The 20286-nt window shown below is 41.3% G+C and overlaps 1 protein-coding gene across 7 annotated transcripts in view; it reads left to right on the top strand.

Moving 5' to 3' along the window:
• Window positions 1–20286, top strand: part of BMPER (BMP binding endothelial regulator) — a 212129-nt gene that overhangs the window by 9830 nt on the left and 182013 nt on the right. For 5 of the 7 annotated variants that reach the window (XR_012901885.2, XR_012901884.2, XM_075921755.2 and 2 more), the window contains exon 3: window positions 19699–19798. Coding sequence is in view for 3 of the 7 variants with exons in the window: in XM_075921755.2 (XP_075777870.1) it covers window positions 19699–19798 (100 nt within the window). In the remaining 4 variants the exon portion in view is untranslated. Of the gene's footprint in view, window positions 1–3492; window positions 3651–19698; window positions 19799–20286 lie in introns of those variants that run through there. The other 2 variants (XM_075921757.2, XM_075921756.2) reach the window with 1 other exon arrangement.

The following is a 20286-nucleotide window of genomic DNA, read 5'->3' as shown; positions in this document are numbered from 1 at the left end:
GTCATGCACTCCAGCCCCTAATCATTTTGGTCGCCCTTCATTGGACCCTCTCCAATGTGTCCACATGCTTTCTATAGTGGGGGGCCCAGAACTTCACACAATACTCCAGATGCGGCCTCACCAGAGCTGAATGAAGGTCAATAATCACTTCTCAAGATCTGCTGGCAATGCTCCTCCTAATGCACCCTAATATGCCATTAGCCTTCCTGGCTACAAGGGCACACTGTTGACTCATATCCAGCTTCTCATCCACTGTAATCCCCAGTCACATTGTATGTGTTTTGTAGTTGATCCTCTATGTCTGGGAAAGTGCCCTTTTTGCAGTGTGCAACACATCTTTACACTCAATCTTCTAGTCTAGGGTGGCCAGTTTTCTAATTCGTTAAAACTGGGCACTGAGAGCTGGAATCTTCCCTGCCCCCTGCTTCTACTCTTCCCCGTTAGACCCTGCCTCTGCTCCACCTCTTCAATCAAGACCCCAGCCCACTCCTCTTCTCCCCTCCCCATCTCTTGCTGCTCTCTCCATTTCTCTACACTGCCCCCTGAGCAGGACGCTAGGTGGGAAGGGTGATGTGGGCAGGATTTTTGAGGGCAAGACATGCACCACGGTGGGAGGGGTGACTGAGGCAGGATTGGACAAGGAAAACCATGTTTCGGGATGGGGGTTACTGGGCAAGATGCACTACAGCGCTAGGCACAAGTAAAGCTGTGAATGGTGCTCATCTTGTGTGTCTGTCCACCAGCCCTATGCCTCAAAAATGTCACATGCCAGCTGCTGTTACTTCTCTTTGCCGGTGCCAGGCTGGTCCTGAGTGGTTCTCCAGATCCAGCAGCAGCTGGTCTTCCTCCCTTCTCAGTGGTGGAACAGAAGTCAACAGCAAATGCTTACAAGAAGTGGGCTGTGCCCACGATAGCTCATGATACCATCTACAGGCAGTCCCCGAGTTACGCGGATCTGACTTATGTCGGATCCGCAGTTACGAACGGGGCCCTCTCCCTGGTCTCCAGCAGACCAGGGAGAGGAAGCAAAGCGGCAGAGCACGCGGGCAGCGGACAGCCCAGACGCGTCTGGGCTGTCCGCTGCCCGCGTGTTCCGCCGCTTTGCTCCCCGTCCCCCTGGTCTCTAGACCAGGGAGACGGGGAGCAAAGCAGAGCAAAGCCACAGAGCCCGAGGGCAGCAGGACAGCCATAGCGCGTCTGGGCTGTCCCGCTGCCCCCGTGCTCCGCGGCTTTGCTCCGGACGCCTGTGGTACAGCAGCTGGGGCGCTGCCGGTTGGTCCCGTAGCGCCGCTCTGGGCGCTACTGGACCAACCTGGCAGCACCCCAGCTGCTCTGCCCCAGGCGTCCTGATTCAGCCACTGCTGGTCAGTTTCAGCAGCGGCTGAATCAGGATGCCTGGGGCAGAGCAGCTGGGGTGCTGCTGGGTTGGTCCAGTAGCGCCGAGGAGCGGCAGCGCTACTGGACCAACCCAGCAGCACCCCAGCTGCTCTGCCCCAGGCGTCCCCAAGTCAGCCGCTGCTGAAACTGACCAGTGGCTGACTACAGGAAGCCCCTGCCCCAGGCTTCCTGGAATCAGCTGCTGATCAGTTTCAGCAGCAACTGACTTGGGGATGCCTGGGGTTCTTAAGTTGAGTCTGTATGTAAGTCAGAACTGGCATCCAGATTCAGCCGCTGTTGAAACTGATCAGTTTCAGCAGCGGCTGAATCTGGACGCCAGTTCCGACTTACAGATTCAACTTAAGAACAAACCTACAGTCCCTATCGTATGTAACCCGGGGACTGCCTGTACATGTTTTGTTAGTCTATAAAGTGCTCCCAGACCATTTGTTGGGTTTTTTTTGGACTTTAGCTGTCAGCCTGTAGTGCTGTCTAGACACTGTCAGGTCCCCTTTTCATCTGGATTTTCAGGACAAAAATTAGACACTTGGGCCAGCAATCCTGTTCAAATCTCTCCTGTTCTAGCTAGCTGGACTCTATGCCAGTGCTATGCATTTCTCTCTCCTTATAGCTTGATTTTATATTTTAAAATGTTTTCATCCATAGTTTGTAATATTCCTCTTCTTTATTTGTGGTTACCTAAAGTTCCTCATCCAATTCCTGCATCTTTCTGGTTTGAGGTTGTCTTTTCTTGTGTTTTTCTCTTTTTAGACTTTTTTTAAGAAGAAGACTTTTAGACCTTTTTTTAGAATTGTTCCTGCAATTGGCCAAGCAGATTGACAGTGCTGTTAATTAGTATTAGAGTTGGAAATGTGTTTGGTTAGAGTGAAAAATGTTGATGAAAATGAAAAAAAAAAGTTTAGCTGTTGTTTTCCTTCAAATGTTTTTGGGATTTTTCTTGAAAAACCTAAAACCCCCACAATTTATGTGGTTTTTGTATACAATGTACAATTAGAACTGGGTATAAAATGGTGAATGTGTCAAAATTTGGGTAAAAGATAGAAAACTTTTCTGACAGTTTTTCTCTGTGTTTAAACCAGAAAAACCTCTAAATGTATACATTTCAATAAAGTGTGACAGAAAAGTTAGGAGCCCTTTGCAATTCCCTCCCCCCTGCTCCTTCAGCCAGTTTCAACAGTAATAAAACTAGAGGTGGGGTTAGATGTGCAATTTGCAACTTAGTCTCCAGTTTGGGTTAAAGGATGAATAAATCTAGGATGAGTTTAATTATGTCAAAATCTTACAAGTTGTTCTCATGAGTTTTCAGTCCCAAATGTGGGGAAATGAGGCTCCAGACCGAATCATTTCTATACTGTAACTGCCTTGGGCTCCAGTGTTGCAAATACTTATTCAAATGAGTAACTTTACTCATAGGACCAGTACCATTGATGTAAACATTATCAGCATCAGGACCTTCCCTTTATCATTAATTGTAGCTATTTACGTATTCTTAAGGTAAAGGCAATAATATAATATAAACTATTAAAATGAGGTGTCTATAATTTCATTTTCAGACTCAGTCATGACCTGTTTTCCAATAACCTTAGAGCAAGAATTATTCACGGAAGAAATTCACAAATAATTCTGAATAGTGAGTACATTTCCAAAAATTGCAATCTGTTAATAGACAATTAACAGAAAAAAAGATATTTGCATTATTAGTTGCACAGCTAGTCTACAAATTATGCCTTCCCATCATACAGAGTTGTCAAAAACAACACAAACACCATGTGTGTGTTCATTTATGTGAGAAGGGCTAGAAGTGATTGAAGAGCTACAAAAAGTGTTGTGCTGTGTTTTTTTTAGTCTGACTGAGTCATGGCTAGTGATTATGTATAATTGAGAAGGGGTGGGGAGAAGGAAGAGTTAATTGATAAACAATTGCTTGAAGGCAACCTAAGTATGGTGATTTCATGATAACAGTTAGTGAAGCACCTGCAGGCTGTACCCTTTGGAATTCACTACTCAGGAGGGTATCATCATGTCACATGTTGTGGCTGGAATGGATTTTAAAAAGGACTATTAACCTAACATGTATCTGTGCAAGCTAAGACATTGACAAGAGTAATCAATTGCATACTTCAGAGTTTTATCTAATCACTTCTGGAGGAAAGAAAATGTTTTAGGAACAACTCAATTTTCATGCATATCACATTTTTTTTTAAACAACTGATGTTGGCTACTGCCCTGCTGAAGTCTATCTTCAAGAATAGGTGAGTCAGTGATCTGAACTGGTAAATGCTTTCATGCTAAACATTCATTCTGGGATGCACATGTGCCTGGAAACAAGGATATTTTTAAAGTAAATGTTTGAAAGAAGGTTGGAAAATTTTAAAATTCTACTTTAAAATATTGAAGGAGTAACTAATAAGAACCTTCATTTAAGGAAAAGCGACGAGGAGTCCCACAGGACTCCTTGTCGCTTTTGCAGATTCAGACTAACCCGGCTACCCCTCTGATACTTGACTTCATTTAAGGAGGAGACCTTGAAAGATTTGTGTTCTAGTCTCATTAAGCATCTGCAGGGAAAGGAAAACATGATGTGGAAGATTAACAAATAGCTAGTATACTTATACAAAGGTATGATTTGCTTAACCTTAATTTTTAGGATATGGTAATACTGCACCACATATACAGCTGCTGATACACAATTTGACTGAGGTGAGATAAGGTCTCTAATCCACAAAGAGCTCTGTTACCCAAATACCAACTGTAGGAGCAGCATCACAAATTTCCAAAATTCAAGGGTGTGACTATTCCTTCCTTCCATTACAAAGAATGACATGTTCAATACCCAAAGCCATGTTCAGGATCTTACTGTTTATTAAAGTAGGGGTGTCTGGGTTTTTACAACAGACCCACACACTGACATGTACAAATGTCAGAGTTAAAAAAGGGAGACATATCACAAAGGGAAGTTCACTGGACGTCAGCCAAGTCTGAGGGATGAAGATGTGTCCTTTTGACTCCTGTCTGTTTGGTCACCTGTCACCTGTTTTGTGCCAGGAAGCATGGGAAACTGTTTTGAGACTGGCACTCTACTTGGTTGCAGTGAGAAGAGCTAGGTGAGACTTTGTGCCATGAAAATGATGTGTGACTTCACAGCCAGATGTTGAATAGCACTCTTTGTTTAAACATCTTCTCAAGATTTTACACAAGTCTAGTGTGATTTATATATGACTAGCACTCTTATTTCCTTTGGCTGAATGTTAAAACTTTTAAGGGGCTCTCATTGTTATGTACCCCATTTAACATCCCATTTAATGTCATCTTAAAGCTGCTAAGGTCTCTTGTTCACTAGCATTGTGGAGTTTCTGAATTTCAGACTGACTTTCTCTCCTCCCCTTCCTTCCTGTGCTTTCCTTTCTACTTATATAATAGTATTGCTGTGTGAGTTCTGCTCTTCAGACTAATCTGTGCCATTCCACACACTGAAATCATTGGTAGCTGGGTTTCTAGCTCTGTGGATTTTTGGCCATGTATAATCCCCTTTTCAGGCAGTTGAGGCTTATTATTTAGGCTAACAAGATGCTATCTGCAGTCAATACTTATGTAAATATAACCGGCTAGCAAAGATCTTAATCACACCTGATATATCATGCAGCCTTTACAACCATCAAGAGACGTAACTGCAGGAGTCAGTTCTAAAGCAGGTTGTGTTCTCAATCCCACAGGGCCCTTTATAGGCTGTAAGAATTGTTGGTGGTCAAGGCCAACCATGCAGATGTCTTTAAAGTGTCCCACTGGTGACCAAAAGTCACTTTGTCAAAATGACAAATGGATTGTGCATAGCTCATTCACGCTGTTGCTTCAGTCTGATGTCAGCTCCATTTACTTGTCAAAAACAGGTATTTTTGTTGCTTCCAGCTGTGCAAGTGGAGCCAGAGTAGGGAAAAGGAAAGGGGAACAAAGTCTTTGAAAAATATACTCGTATTGCTTCTGCTCAATATATTCATATTATTGAGATTCAGATGCTTCGGACATTCTAGAATCTGTTGGTTTGCTTATATTTGGGAGGGAAAAAAAGGAATTCGCTTTCCAGAAGTGAGAGTGGCCCTGCCTGATTGAGATTTCAAGCACTGAAATTTTCAGTCAGATCATGGTTGTGCAATATTAGTTTCTTCTTTTAGACACAGTAACTTTCTTTCCAGGGTAACGTTTACAAATCAATATGCAATTACCTGGGTCTGCTCTGTACCACAAGGCATTCTGCATCTTTCTCCTTCAAACAACCAGCTTTGACCCTCTTTTGGCATATAGTGGTTTCATTGACAGAAGTATAAGTACTCGTGTAACTGTTCACCATTGTGAGGAAGGGCTGCACAAACTGGTCCAAAAGTAGCAGTGGCCTGGCCAAAAAAAATGTGATCATGAAGCACAGACACACAAGGAAAAGATACGTCAAATAAAGGACCATTTTTAATAGTCACTTTTCCAACCATGACCCTATTTAGACCTTCACTCTGATCTCACTATATTAAGGGGATGAGGATCAGACCCTTTGAAAAGCCAACCACCGAGATAAGCTATCCATGCCTCAATGTGACACTAATAACAGCAGCACAAAGCTCAATCCTGTTTGAACTGAGGTCCTGAAGTATGGAGGAGGGAGGCATAGCAGGTGAAGGGCAGGGAAGAAAACAACCCTGAAAGTTTTTGCTTCCTCCAAAAACTTCCACTTGAAATGGTCATATTCCTTGCACCTCCCTTTTTATTTTCTTGCTCTTCTATGCAAACTGGCACAGCACTGCTACCTTCTTTTCCTCAACAGGCATCAGTAAATATTTCTTGGTTTTGTAATACTTACTGCTGTGGAGCACAGGCAAGATCACATACAAAAACAAAAAGCAGGGTCAGCACTTAACACACTTGAACAGGGCTAAAACAGCAGTGTCGGGAGGCCACGTGCTTAGAAAACAAACTGTTGCTACTTTCTTTTGGGCTACTATTTTTATTAGGTGGTGGTTCCTCAAGCACTTTTGTTCTATTTGAAAACTTGCTTAAATGAAGAACTTTTTTGAAGCTGTCTTTTTTTTTCTTTTGTTTTGTAATCTACCATTCTTGAGAAACTTTTAGGACTCGTCTTGATTTTTTTTTGAGGGTATATGTATCATGGGACACTTTGAACAAAACCAACAACCATATTATTTTAAAGGATAAAAAGAACCCCTTATGTGTCCCCTGTTACTGCTTTTGGCATACATCATATTTTTAAGGATACAGTACCATGAGAACACTGTCACTGGATGATGTATTGGGGTAATATATCATCAGAACATCTTTTCTTTAGAGGATATGGCAGTAAAAGCCCAGACAGAGCAGCAGGGGATCATCTTTTTTCTTTAATCTAACTCTGCTTTTGGGTTGTACAGAAGTGAATTTCTTCATGGGATATGACTTGTTGCAAAATAAGCTAGGAGGCCCAGAGGGCTTTGTAAACCCTTTTAAAACTGCATGGCTTCAGGGGCTTCTTTGTTCAGAGTTTTTTATAGTGGCTCTGGCCTTTAAGAAAGCTCCAAAAGGCCACTACCTGAATCTTCAGCATAAAAGCTTAGCTGAGCAGACATCAGATCCAAAGAGCAATAAAGGTTGCTCTGAGCATAATGATGGGTACGTCATTGTTCAGACAATACATTTATTCCTTTATTTAATTAGAATAACTTAGTTAATGCAACTGTTTTAAATAAATGTTCAATGAAGTCACATTACAGCACTAAATGAGAAATGAAGGACTACTCACTTGGCATTCATAGATCAAATAGAACTACAATGTTTTTGACAAAGTGGTTTTTACCCACAAAAGCTTATAATAAATCTGTAAGTCTTTAAGGTGCCACAGAACTCCTCGTTGTGTTTGGCTCTATCAAAAAATGGAAATCTTGAGCATGAGGATGGATGCTGATGTGTTTCTGGGATTTTTCTGTATTTTCATGATGGTGTGCTGCACTTTACTGCAACCAAGCCAACCCTGGAAAATAAATCGCACCGGGCAATGGGGCCAAGATGGGAAGAAACAGAAGTGATAAGGTTGCTCTGCTGATGGTTAGGAGTTCACAGAAGGTGCAGAGATTGAACAGTGTGTGAAGCTTTGGCTTGGTCAATATTAGAAACTTGGCACCACTATAATTAAATTGGTTTGAAATCAGAGGTATTAAACCAATGCAAATCCCTAACAGAGAAACACTTCAGCTAGTTTAATCCTTGCTTAAATTAGTTTAGTTAAATTTGGTAACTTACCCTGTAAAGTTTGCATAGTTTATTCCAAGCAAAGGTTAAACTGGATTATCTATATTAGAGGTTTGCATTACTTTAACTAGATCAGATTTAAATCAACGTTGCTATAACTGTGCAGCTGTAACTGAGGAAATACAATGCAATAGGTTCTCTCATTCACAGGCTTAGATTCAAACTGACATATGTCCTATTTTGACACGTCTTACTGACTGCTTATTTGCATAAGATTCAGCATTGGTAAACTGCATAATAGCATTAGTAGTATTAAAGGAATAATATAAATACTAACACTTTTATATAGCCCTTTTCAGCAATAGATCTCAAAGTGCTTAACAAAGGAAGTCAGATGTAGACTTTAATGGAAATATAAAGCACATTTATATTGACAAAAATACCCGAATACAGTGGTTCTCAAACTTTAATGCACCACATCCCACCTCATTACTCCATGACCTCACTGCATCCTGAGCCTGCCCAAGTCCTGCCACCCTGGGGTGAGGAGCCACCACTGAAATCCAAGGGCTTCTACCCTGAACAGGGGGCATGTAGCCTTACTTCCCCTGCCCAGTGCTGAAGCCCTTTGGCTTTGTCCCTGGGTGCAGTAAGTCTTAACACCAGCCCTAGTCGCACCATTAAAACAGGGTCACAACCAGTGTTCCCTCTAAGCTACTGGGCAGCACAGCTTCACAGGTGATTAATGAGCACCTCCCAGTCAGAGGCTCAGGGCTCCTTGCACAGAGCTGACTGACTGGATGGGGCTGATTAATCACCTATGAAGCTGTGCTGCTGCACAGCCTAGAGGGAACACTAGTCAGAACCCACTTTGGAGTGTGATCCACAGCTTGAGAACCCTTTTCCTAATGGAAGATTGTAGCTAAGAATTTTAAATGCACACAAATCAGGAAATTCAAGGATTTGGTGCCTTCCCAACCATAACTTCCCTCCCAACTTTTACCTGCCTTGCCATTTATGTATCTTGTTTTGTGTTACTCTACAAGCTGGTAAGTTTTCACTTGAACCTGAGGTTCATGTCCTTGTTGACAGAGAGTTTCATATTTATATTCTTTTGCTTGGTGAGAGGCTTTGCCTTTGATTTCACCCAAACAAAGATTTGATCCCTCACCCTTAAAAAGTTAAAGTGAGAAGCCTGTTTTAGTGGGCAGGGCACTGACCTAGAAGACCTGGGCTCTAATTCTGGCTCCACAATTGAGCTTCTATGGGTAAAATACTTCACCTCTGTATGCGTTGATTGTATGTCTTGTCTATTGTGATTATAAACTCACCAGAACAGGAGCCATTTCCTAATGTGTTTGCATACTATCTAGGACAGGGATTGGCAACCTTTTCAAATCAAAGAGCCAAACTACATCAAAATTCAGAACATGTGGTCAACAAAGAGCTGTGGAAGAATGCCCATGTGCATGACTCAAAATATACAACTTAATAGTATTGATAATTGACATAATGATTAATAATAGCATAAATGAAATATTGTACTCACACAGGCTTTATTTAATGGGCCTACTGCTGCTGAATCTCTTGTCATGTTTCTTTGAAGTTTACAATATAACTGGTCAAATCCAACTTCATGCATGTATTCAGGCTGTCTTCTGCGCCCCCGCATCCCCAGCTCCTTGCCATAAGATTGACAGGAGTAAGGTTTGGGGCTTATGAGGGGCTCAGGGTTGAAGGCAGGGCAGGGCAGGGCATTGGGGGTGGGAAGTAGAATATGGGGGTGGGAGGCCCTGGGGCTGGATTACCTTACCTGGCCAGGGCTGGGCTGCTACACCAAGGCAGCAATGATTGTATGAGGGGCCAGGCTAGGATCACCACAGTTGTATCATGGCCTCTTCTCCTAACCATGAGGCAGTGGGGAAGGGGAGGGTGCACAACCCTTCCTGTGGCCAGATATGGGCCAGACTGTGGGGCCTGCCCCAGGATTGGGGCTGGGGACAGGATGCTGTGGCCCGATGGGGGCTGGGCCCTGATTGGGGCTTCGTTGGTCAGGTTGCTTTGTGAGCAGCTGTACCTCAGCCCCAGCTCTGGCACACAGAGCAAACTGCTCACCATGTGAGTTGCCTTGGAAGCAGCCACCCAGCCACCACAAGGACTGCCCTGGCTGCAGGTCCCGCCTTGGGTAAGGGCTGAAGCTAGGGCCAGGGCCGTGTATTTGGCTGCATGGCAGCCACCGGACCTGGAACTGGAGCCCCCAGTAGGGACAGCAACACTGCAGCCTGGCTCCAGCTCAGGCACACGGGGCAGCGGAATTGGCTAAAAGAGCCATATTTGGTGCCATACTGAGCTAAAGGTGGCTCTCAAGCCATCCATTGCTAACCACTGATCTAGCAGAATAGTGACTCTAGGCACTACAGTAATCCAAATAAACGATTGTATGAAGCTCATCCTACTCCTGGTGCTGCAATTGCACGCAGGCCACTGGACTGTCTTAAGGAAAATCAGGCTTGCTACAGATGTTAGTTTGCGGAAACTGGTGAACATCAGGCACATTGCAGAAATGTTTGGTAAGAAAGGGGTGGTGAGTGCTGAGCTTACTTGTACATAGTACTGCGTTTGTGGTGGGGCATACATATCTGCAGTGAAATTTGGAATCTTCTTTCAGCAAGAAAGGGCTTTGTTTTGAATTGTGCTTTCCTGGGGGAGAATTGAAATTCTAAAGGGAGTAATTGATATTGGTAGAGCTCCACTGCAGAGCAATGTGTAGCAGTATCCCTGCTCAGGGTCAACAATGGCCTGGTGCTTTGGGCATTGGGGACACAGGAGCCTAAGGGATTATAAAAATGTGGAAACAAGCATGAAACTACTGTGTCTGAAAAAGAGGGGTTTTATGTACACCTGAGGAAACAACTTGCCAGTCTAGATGCAGCCATAGAGTTTTTCTGTTTTTTGTACCAAAACATTTTTCAGTATACTAAAAAGAAGTCTTTTACCAGAGAACATTTTTCATCTGTTTAATTGAAACTAGCTAAACATTTGAGGGGAAACAATAAAAATAAGACTTTCCTTACTCTACTTGTCAGAGATGACACATTTTTCTCACACTCCACTGCTTTGTGTGTGCTTTCTCGTCCCTCTTCACTCTCAGGGCTCAATTTTGTTTTAATTCTTCTGCATGAAGAGAAGCGCTCACTGAAGAGAGTAATCTCACTGAGCTCAAGAGGGAATGGTTGATTGTCTAAACAGAATTTGTGAAAGAAGTTTGTAGAACTGGAATCTGAATCCAAAGTGCTATGCAAGGTTACCAAATAATCAAGAGTGGGATTTTCCAAAGCACCTGACTTCGGAATGGATGTCCCATTGATTTTCTATGGGAAGTGTACTCCTAAGGCTGTGTCTATACTAGAGAGCTTACAGTGACACAGCTATAAAATCTCTCATGTAGCTGCTTTATGCCAATGGGAGAGAAAGCTCTCCTGTCAACATAATTTAATCTACTCCCAATGAGCGACGGTAGACATCTCAGGGCGTCTACACTAGGAAATTATTTTGAAATAATCAAATTTGACTTAACTCCAGATTTTACAATATTGAAATAGCATGTTCCTACCATGGGGAAGCCTCAAAATTAGTCTGAGGCAGGCTCTGTTAATTTGGACACACTACCTCAACTTAGAGTCCCAGGGAGCACTGGGAAGTAATTAGTTCGAATTACTCTGGGGAGTATTTATTTCAAAATAGCAGCACCGGAGCATCCACTCTAACACTATTTCAAAATAACTATTTCAAAATTAGCGTTATTCCTCGAGGAAAGCAGGAGTACAGCTTTTAAAATAACCAGCCCTTATTTTGAAATAAGGGGCTTGGTAGTGTGGACGCTTTGCTTATAAATTTGACCCAAGGGGGTTATTTCAGAATAATGCCCCAGTGTAGTCTAGAGCTCAGTGGGAGAAGATCTTCTGCCAATGTGCTGCTGTGGATACTTGCCCTGATGCCAGTGGAATTTCCTGCTCTGGGGAGCAGAATATTTACACCCTGAACGACATACATTTTATCACTGACAAAAATGATAGAGTAGATGTAGCCTTCTCAGGTGCTTTTCAAAATTCCTCCCAAATTCGTGAAGGATGATTTTTATCCTTGTTTGAAAGGTTTTCGATGTGACTTATATTATTGTTTCAGAAGATAAATGTACACATGTAGGTTCCTGTTCTGCAAAAATGTGAACATGTCCTTAATTTTATGTTGTGTGGGTAATCCCATTGAAATCCAGCATAAAGTTAAGAGTGGGCTGTCTAAACAGTGCAATAGCGTGACCACTATAATATAGCGTTTAGTAGTAACTATTTGCCTCAATGACTGCTCACATTTCTATCCCTTAGTTTTAACCTTGTCTGTCAGTATTCCTTCCCCCCGCAACACAGACTCCTTTGTTTAAATGAAAGTTTACGTAATATTTCCCCTGTTCAACAAAGGGGCACAGAATAGATACTTAAAATCTACATGATTCAATGCAAGCCTAAAAAACAAACAAACCAGAATGTTATAGTGGAAATTTACCCTTTGATAAACTGCATCAATGATAACTTACAGCCAATTTCTACCCGTGTAGTGGTCCATACAACAATGGATTCAGAACATAGTCAACCGGATCATTCTGGTGCAGTCCCCAAGAACCAGGGACTCTATCTAATCTTTTTCTCTTCCAAGGCTAAAGAAAGTGGTCCTCCTTGTGGTTGTTCTGTGCAACTACAGAGGCCCAATAAGGAATCCTGTAGGAATTTGGCTGCTACTTCAAGCTGTGGTTTGGCACAAGTCCTATGCAAGGTCTTTGCCAAATATTCAGTTTGTTTTTTGCCTTTTCTTTTCACGTTGATGTTTTATTTTACTGTACCGCATGAGCTTACAAATGTTAGTCTTGATGTACGTTGTCGTTAGAGCCAGGTAATATGCACCGAGTTCTTTGATGAAAGGTAAAAATATGAATTGTAAGCTGCAGATGAACAAATTTATGATGGGAAGAAGCTCCAGAAAAGACAACATGAAATTCTAACACTAAATAGCTTTTGGGTAATTTATCTTTCGTGTAACTGAATTTTCAAATGCTTTGCACCTACTTTGAAAAAGAGTACTTCAGTGGCAAGGTTGAGAGCAGTGTTCCCTATAAGGCGGGCACCAGAAGAGATTCAAATGTTGCCCAGTTGATTAGCAGAGCACTCACAACTGGCACATGTGTTTCTACTGGTGGTGTACATTCACATTTGCGTTGGTGCACATAACATTTATTCTACATGAGGATGGAAAAAATTATAGGGAACATTGGTTGGGAGATGTGATTAAAAAGTAGGTCCCAAACAAAATAATCTAGATGGCCTTTGAACATGTTACAAACATAATTCTCCAGGTTCTGGACTCAATTGAAACCGGAAAGAAGAGTCAATCAGACTTTCCGAAATCCTTTTTTTATGTGAGTTTAAAATTCTGAGCATAAACCCTACATATCTTTTGTTGAGTAGTCACAAGGGAGCTACATCAGATGTGGTAGTATTGTTATGAATCAGTGTGTCCCCATCTGAAAAATTATATTTTCCTCAACACTGATACAACAAACCTAGCTGCAGTCTTGTTATGTTCTCTCCCTTTCTCTCTGTGCATATGAACATTACATTTTTTAATCCCAGATGTGAATCCATAAACCATCTGTTTGAAATAACTATTTGTGCAGAACTATAATTACAAATTATTTATTATGAATCTTGGGATCCTATTATGGATTTTGACTGACTCTCTGGTCTCTGATTTAGTAAATGGTTTATGTATTTATGAATCATGTGTCTCTTCTGTACTTGTTAGTGCCCAAATACATGACCTTTTTAATGAAACAAACAAACAAACACCCTCTTATAAAAGCTGGCTTCTGCATGTTGCAGTCTGAGAGGTTTTCCCTTAAGAACAGGAATATTGAAATGTCTAAGAGCTTTAACAACTTCAGAGACACTGTTGACAACATAGCTGCAGATTTGGTAATATAGCTCTCCTTCATGTTGCTAGCTAACAATTCCTTAAATGTATAGATTGGACAAGTAATGAAATGTTCTAATTGCTAGAAGGTGGAACTTACTGAGAAAGAAAGGGCTTGCTGTTAAAATCCACTTAGCTCAATTGCTAGTGATCCTGCTATGCCCTTGCAAAATTAATGGGGAGAAGAAAGAGGAATTTAAATAAGCAGACTGGTGGTACATATTACAAGCAATCTTTTGGAAGGCAGGGGGGAATCCCCCATCCTCCCAGCATTCCTCCTTGTTTGGTAATGTTTTATCTTCTTACTCTTGCACACCATGGGCCTAGAAGATCTCATTGTATAACACTAGACTACAATAGACTAAACAATGATTTACCAGCCTCACTTTATCGTCTGTGTTGTAAGAATGAGATGAATAGTGTTAACCCTTTCCTCCTCATCTAGTCTCCCTAGCCTTCAGTTTTGCCAAAATGTGTTCATCCGAATGACTAAAGCACCATAACAGCATAGTTAAGAGTGTTAAGGGTAGGAAAGGGGCAGGATGTAGATTTTCTGTGGAAGGAGATGCACCATTCCCCACAAACGCCTTGGCCATCAGGGAACAAAGACAATCCAAATTGAGTTGTTCGTTCCTTTTTTTGGTCACTCTCCCTGCCATCTGCACCAGTGATTTCCCTATAATGAGGGGTCCGTGGGTAGTTGCCCACTGGTGATGCTTTGGTAGCATGGTGCCAATGGAGCTATATTGCCACAGAGCAGAAGACTCCTACAGATCCCCTGATATTCATGGAGTCTAGAAATCAGTTTATATGACATGTATTATACTTGGCCAAATCCTCTCTCACCTCACTATTTTCTTTTCTTCAACTCCTCTGGTGCATTTTCCCCCCAGGAATGGGTGATGAAGCCTTTAGTCTTTACTCAGATTTTCTAGGGCAAATTTTTATTAAACTAAATGAGGATTTGCCTTATAATTTTGAATTAGTCTGAGGTAGCATAGGTACTGTAGGTTTCATTCTGTTCCCACTTACACTGATTTCAGCCTGGATCAAATCATTTTAAGTCAATGCTGTTACACAGGTGTAAGCAGAAGCAGAATTTGGCATACTGCATTCAATAATAAATTGTTGAGCCAATTTTACTAATGTGTCTGGTTACGGGTACTTTGTGCCAATCCAGCAATGCAAAACTGCCATAAACCCAGTTTAACTGGATGGTTAAATCCAGGTTTATGGTTGCTTTGCAATACTGGAGAAGAGCAAAACTGGAGTAATGTGTCAGTGAGTCTGTCACACTAGTTACAATCTGTTAAAATAATCATGTTTCTGACCACAATTATACATTAGTTAACACCTTTATGGTGGGATTGCCAACACTGACTGAAGCTATTCCAGGAGACTTTCCCTATTCCCCCCAACATGACATCATATTATTTTCTTAAAACATCCTATTAAAATCACTGCTTTCAGTCGTCACTGGGAGATTGATTTCCAATTCTGGGAGACTCCGGGCCAGTCCTGGAAGGTTGTCAACCCTCCTTTAGGGCCTGATTCTTATTTACACTGAAATCAATATGAAAACAATAAATGTTTTATTCCTGGTTTATGCTGGTGTAAGAATCAAGTCCTTTATACTCCCCATTACATTAGGCAGTGACTGTATGAAGAATAAAGCTATGATTTTAAGTTCAAGAAGCTTGCCAAAAAGTTTTATATGTTCCTTCATAAGCATCATGAGCAAGACCACAGGAAGCAAACAGAAGCAAGTGCAAATGCGTGGTGTGCAGCGCCTTTTGTGCTTCAGTTTTCTGATTGACATTTTTCTACCTCTTTGATTTTCCCCCCCAGTGTCTAATTAAGCCATAAAATCCATTGAGAGAGAGACTAGCATCTGGTAAATGGCCACCTGTGTTACTTAATGAACTGGACTAGTAATTATAGGTGGAGCTCACTTCAGAGGGCTAAATGTAAGACAGGAATTCCAAGTAGCAAAATTTTATTTTAAAAAATAAATGCCTGTTTTGTACTCTTATGCGGTGCTAGGGCTGCTCCGTGTGATTGACAATCATAAGAGAAAACAAAAGATTGATGAGCTACTATTACCCAGGCAATGGAAAAGTCCTTTCATTTTCAGTTTAAACACATTTTTACCAAAAATGTCTGGGTTTTACCAAAAAAGAAAAAGCATTATTTGTTTTTTCCTGGTATTTTTTGTATCATTCAAATATATAAAAACTAGTAGATTTAGCTGGAATTGCTCGGGTCCTTAACTCAAAAAAATGTTTGTTTTTCTTCACTGGCACATAGCAATAGGGTTGTGTGTTTTCTTTGGGGTGCAGACACTCCACCAGCATCTGTGTTTTTGTCACCTTAAAATAGGATCATTAAAACAGGCAGTGTATGGTGCTACATCTTGAGAACCTCAGCAAATTGTAGTGAGTGCAGAACGTGCCTGTCCCCGTACGTGGGATTTCCACATGGATCTCATTAAATATGTGCTCTGTGGGTGGCTACCAGTTATCTAGATCAGTGTTTCTGAAAGTGCTCCATGAAACCACTTTCTCTCTTTGCAGCCAAGCGGAGCCGCGGGAAGCGGTGGCCCGGCCCTCGCCGCTTCCTGTAGCTCCCCTTGGCTGCAAAAGATGAAACAGAGCCAATGGGAGCTGCTAGGCTCTGTGGCTGCAGCGCCAGCAAATAAACAATCTTGGGCGGCCAGTTAATGTGTTTCTCAAAGTGGTTTCACGGAGCACTTTCAGAAACACTGATCTAGATGGTGGTTAAGCTGAAAAGCTCTATGTAGCTTGAATCCTGTAGAGTTTAGGAACTGCCTGCATCTCTTATGATCCCATGACAGGTGGGATAAAACAAGGGATCAGGCAAATAACTCCTTGATTTAAATGGGTTTAAGGCTACTGGCAGGTTTTTGAAGGAAGTTCTACACCAGCTTGACCCCATGGTATGTTAGAACTCACATATGATGGCCCTCAGGTCATGTTGCAAAATGTATTTATTTTCCTGGGGTTTTCCTGAGGGGGTTGGAAGTTAAAAGAAGTATTTCAAAATAAATAGTTTGGAGGAGGGGTTTAGCTGCTTATGTGCTAGCTCATATCTGATCAACAAAAACCAGGCTTATTTATTTATTATATTTCTAAAGAAGTGTTGTTCTTAATTATTTGAACATGCGCTGAGAGATGATACGTTAGAACATTCTGGGCCAATGATTGCTCCGGTGAACACATTGTAACCACATCAGTTTATATCTGTGTGTGCATGCTATGCAGTCTTTGTATTGTAAATCAAAAAGTAATCCTGGAAGTGATATTTCCTCTGCCTTGTATTTTGTGTAGCACTTCACGCCAGTGTATAGGTGTAAGGTGAAAGATAGTGTAAAATCAAAACTCGTATATTAACATAATATAGAAGCTGGCACACTGAAACACAAAAATGTTAGGGGACGCAAAAAATTATACTTGTAAAGTGATTTTATGGGCCCAGTACTGGAAGTTATTGAATTCTAAGAAGAACCACAACCCTCGGTTCTCATTGAAATACAAGGAATTTTAGTTCACTCAGCACACGAGTAGGATCAGGCCCTATGTGAAGAAAACATTTATTGAATACAAATTATTCATTATATCATCTTTTAGCAGTTATTTTGCAAATTAAAAGATTGGATTTTTAGAAGCTCACGCATGTAACAACTGGTTAAATACAGATTAATCTTTTATCACTGGACAAATTAATTGCCAATAAGTGGATTTGTTATTGTTGCTATCAATCTCCCAATTAAGCAGAGCATTTCCTCTCATGGCCAAAATATGTTCCGCAAGACTCAGGAGATGTTCAACAAAACAGCAATCCCAAGTAAATGTAGCTATATTAAGGCTCTATTTTAGCAAATCAACTAAGCATATGCTTAATCCCTATATGTATTTAGAAAATAGGGTTGCCAGGTGTCCGGTATTGACCGGGACATTCCGGTATTTTTGCATCCTGTCCGGTTAAAAAAATTCAGAAAATACCAGACACTTGGCAACCCTATGACACACTCAGCATCTGGGCCCAGCTCCTGGCCCCTCCCGGGCTCCTGGACTCCTAACTTACCTGGTTCCGCAGGGAAGCTCCCTTCTGACTTGACCAAGAAAACAAGATGGCCACTGGCAAAAAGCCTAAAGACCTGAGCAAGGTGAAGCAATGCCTTCCCTGGGTCTTAGTCACCAACTGCTTCCCTGTTCCTATCCCTATTCCTATTCTTACTCTGCACGCACTTAAGGGGCCATGCTGTTTTAATGCTGTTTTGTTTTATTTATTTATTTATTTATTTATTTATTTTTGCTTAATAACTCTTGGGGTCTTTTTTTTTCCCTCAACAACTTTGGTCTCCCCCTCTTTTTTCCCCCCTCAACAGAATTTTTCCCCAGTGTTTTTTTTTGGGGGGGAGGGGGGTTGGCATTTTTGGTTAAACCATCTGGCAACCCTATTCGAAAATAATTGAGCAGATGTTTAATTTTAAACATACGCTTAATTCTGTCAGATGAAGTGTGCCTTAAGCACATGCTTAAGCCCCACTGCAGCCGATAGGATTTAGTTAAGTGCATTATTCTGTAAGCACAGGGCTTAAATTCTCCCCAAATGTTTCTTTGAGCATCTGCCCTGCAGGCTGTATTGGGCCTCTGGGTTTCAACCCATAATTGGCACCCTGGGGATCCCCTGGGTTTGAAAATATTTACCAGAGTTCTGCTCTTTATGGCTCAGACTGAATTGAAGCTGTGTGCGTGTTTACACATGCGGTGGAACCTCAGAGTTCTGAACTGACTGGTCAACTACACAACTCATTTGGAACGGGAAGTATATAATCAATCGGCAACAGAGACCCTGCGCCCCCTAAAAAGCAAATACAGCTTTTTTGTTGTTGTTAAACATAAACTACTTAAAAAGTGAACGTTTAAATAAAAGCAAATATTTGACAAGGTAAGGAATAGGGATGTAAAATCCCATTTAATTGGTTAACCGGTTAAACAGCACGTTTAACTGATTAAAGGGGTGGGGGCCTGCTCCAGCCTGGATGGAGTAGCTCTTAACTGTGATGTGCCTGGGCGTGCCGTGGACAGGGGCTATTCAGGCCGGGCTGCAGTGCTCCTAACTGCTATGGGCCCGCCAGGGCTCTAGCCCCCACTGGTTAACCAAAACCGGTTAACCTTACATATCCCTAGTAAGGAAATTGTTTCTGTGCTTGTTTCATTTCAATTAAAATGGCTACAAGCAGCGCTTTTCCTCTGCATAGTAAAGTTTCAAAGCTGTATTAAGTCCATGTTCAGTTGTAAACATTTGAAAGAATACCCATACTGTTTTGTTCAGAGTTAAGAATCCTTCACATTTATGAACAACCTCCTTTCCTGAGGTGTTTATAACTCTGAGGCTTTACTGTATTTTAAACTGGTGTCCTTTTAGAAATAATAGCAAATGAAATGTTTGAAACACTTTTGTTAATACGGCCCTATTATCATAGCGCTTTTATAAACTTTTCTTTAATATTTCTTTGGAATTTATATTTCTTTTTTTTTAAACCGAATCCATTGAAAACCAACTTAGTTATTATTTAGTTTGGAACTTCATACTGTTGCACTTTAATTCACTGTACTATTCAGGACTTTTGGACAGTTGTGTGCAAATATTTTTGTTCACACAAGGAAGTCTTGGACCAGGTACTCTACTAGTTTGAAATATAGTTTACAAAAATATTATCCTTTCTACACTATACCAAAAAGTAACATTAGAATGGGCAAAGGAACCCCACATTTCTTTTGGCATTACTTTATCTAAGTTAGATCTCTTCGTGATTTCCTTTTCCTTTTGTACCCTCTTCTCAGTATGTACCATAAGAGAAAAATACCGTTTGAGGGGATTTCTGATTATTTTGAGTCACAAAGGTCTCTTGTCAAGCAGGGAGTGACTTACTAAACCCATATTTCACTTTCTGACTGTCATGAAATGGAGAACAAATGTTTGATTTTTTTTGTTTGTTTTCAACAACTTTTGCTTTTTGCCTAGAATAAGGAAGTGACATGCAAACGAGAGAAGTGTCCGGTGCTTTCCAAGGAGTGTTCTCTGGTCATTAAGCAGAGAGGAGCCTGCTGTGAGCAATGCAAAGGTGCAGTTTCCTTCATATTCTCTCTCTCTCTCCATTTTATTAAAAGTTTCTCAGTCCTCAAATTTGTTTTACCAGATGTAGTGAGAAGACAAAAGCTTTACAACTCTGGCTACTGGTGCCCACCTTCTCCCCCCTCCCTCCCAGAAATTCCCAAGCTATGGGGAGACAAATAATTACAGTATGAATATGTTTAATTGTACTAGTTTCCAGGTTATACAAATATCGTTCAACACATTTGTTTCTATTTCATTATTAGTATTTTATTATTAAGATGGAAATTATAAGTCATCTTATTCCTGGAGGAAGGATGCCAGTGTGAGGCTAAGCACCAAATGGAACAAAACCTTGATAGAGTTAGTGAAAAAGACTCCAAACATTTGACTGGACTGCCAAGTTTCACTCAGAGGATGAAAAGTCCTTGCTCACACTGACTACTTTTCCATCCTGCCTCCCAAATAATTCCCTATCTGATATGAAGGAATTCACCC

Source organism: Pelodiscus sinensis, chromosome 2, assembly GCF_052426305.1.
Source record: "Pelodiscus sinensis isolate ZL-2025 chromosome 2, ASM5242630v1, whole genome shotgun sequence".
NCBI classification, from domain to species: domain Eukaryota; kingdom Metazoa; phylum Chordata; order Testudines; family Trionychidae; genus Pelodiscus; species Pelodiscus sinensis.
This window is presented reverse-complemented; position numbering and strand designations above follow the sequence as displayed.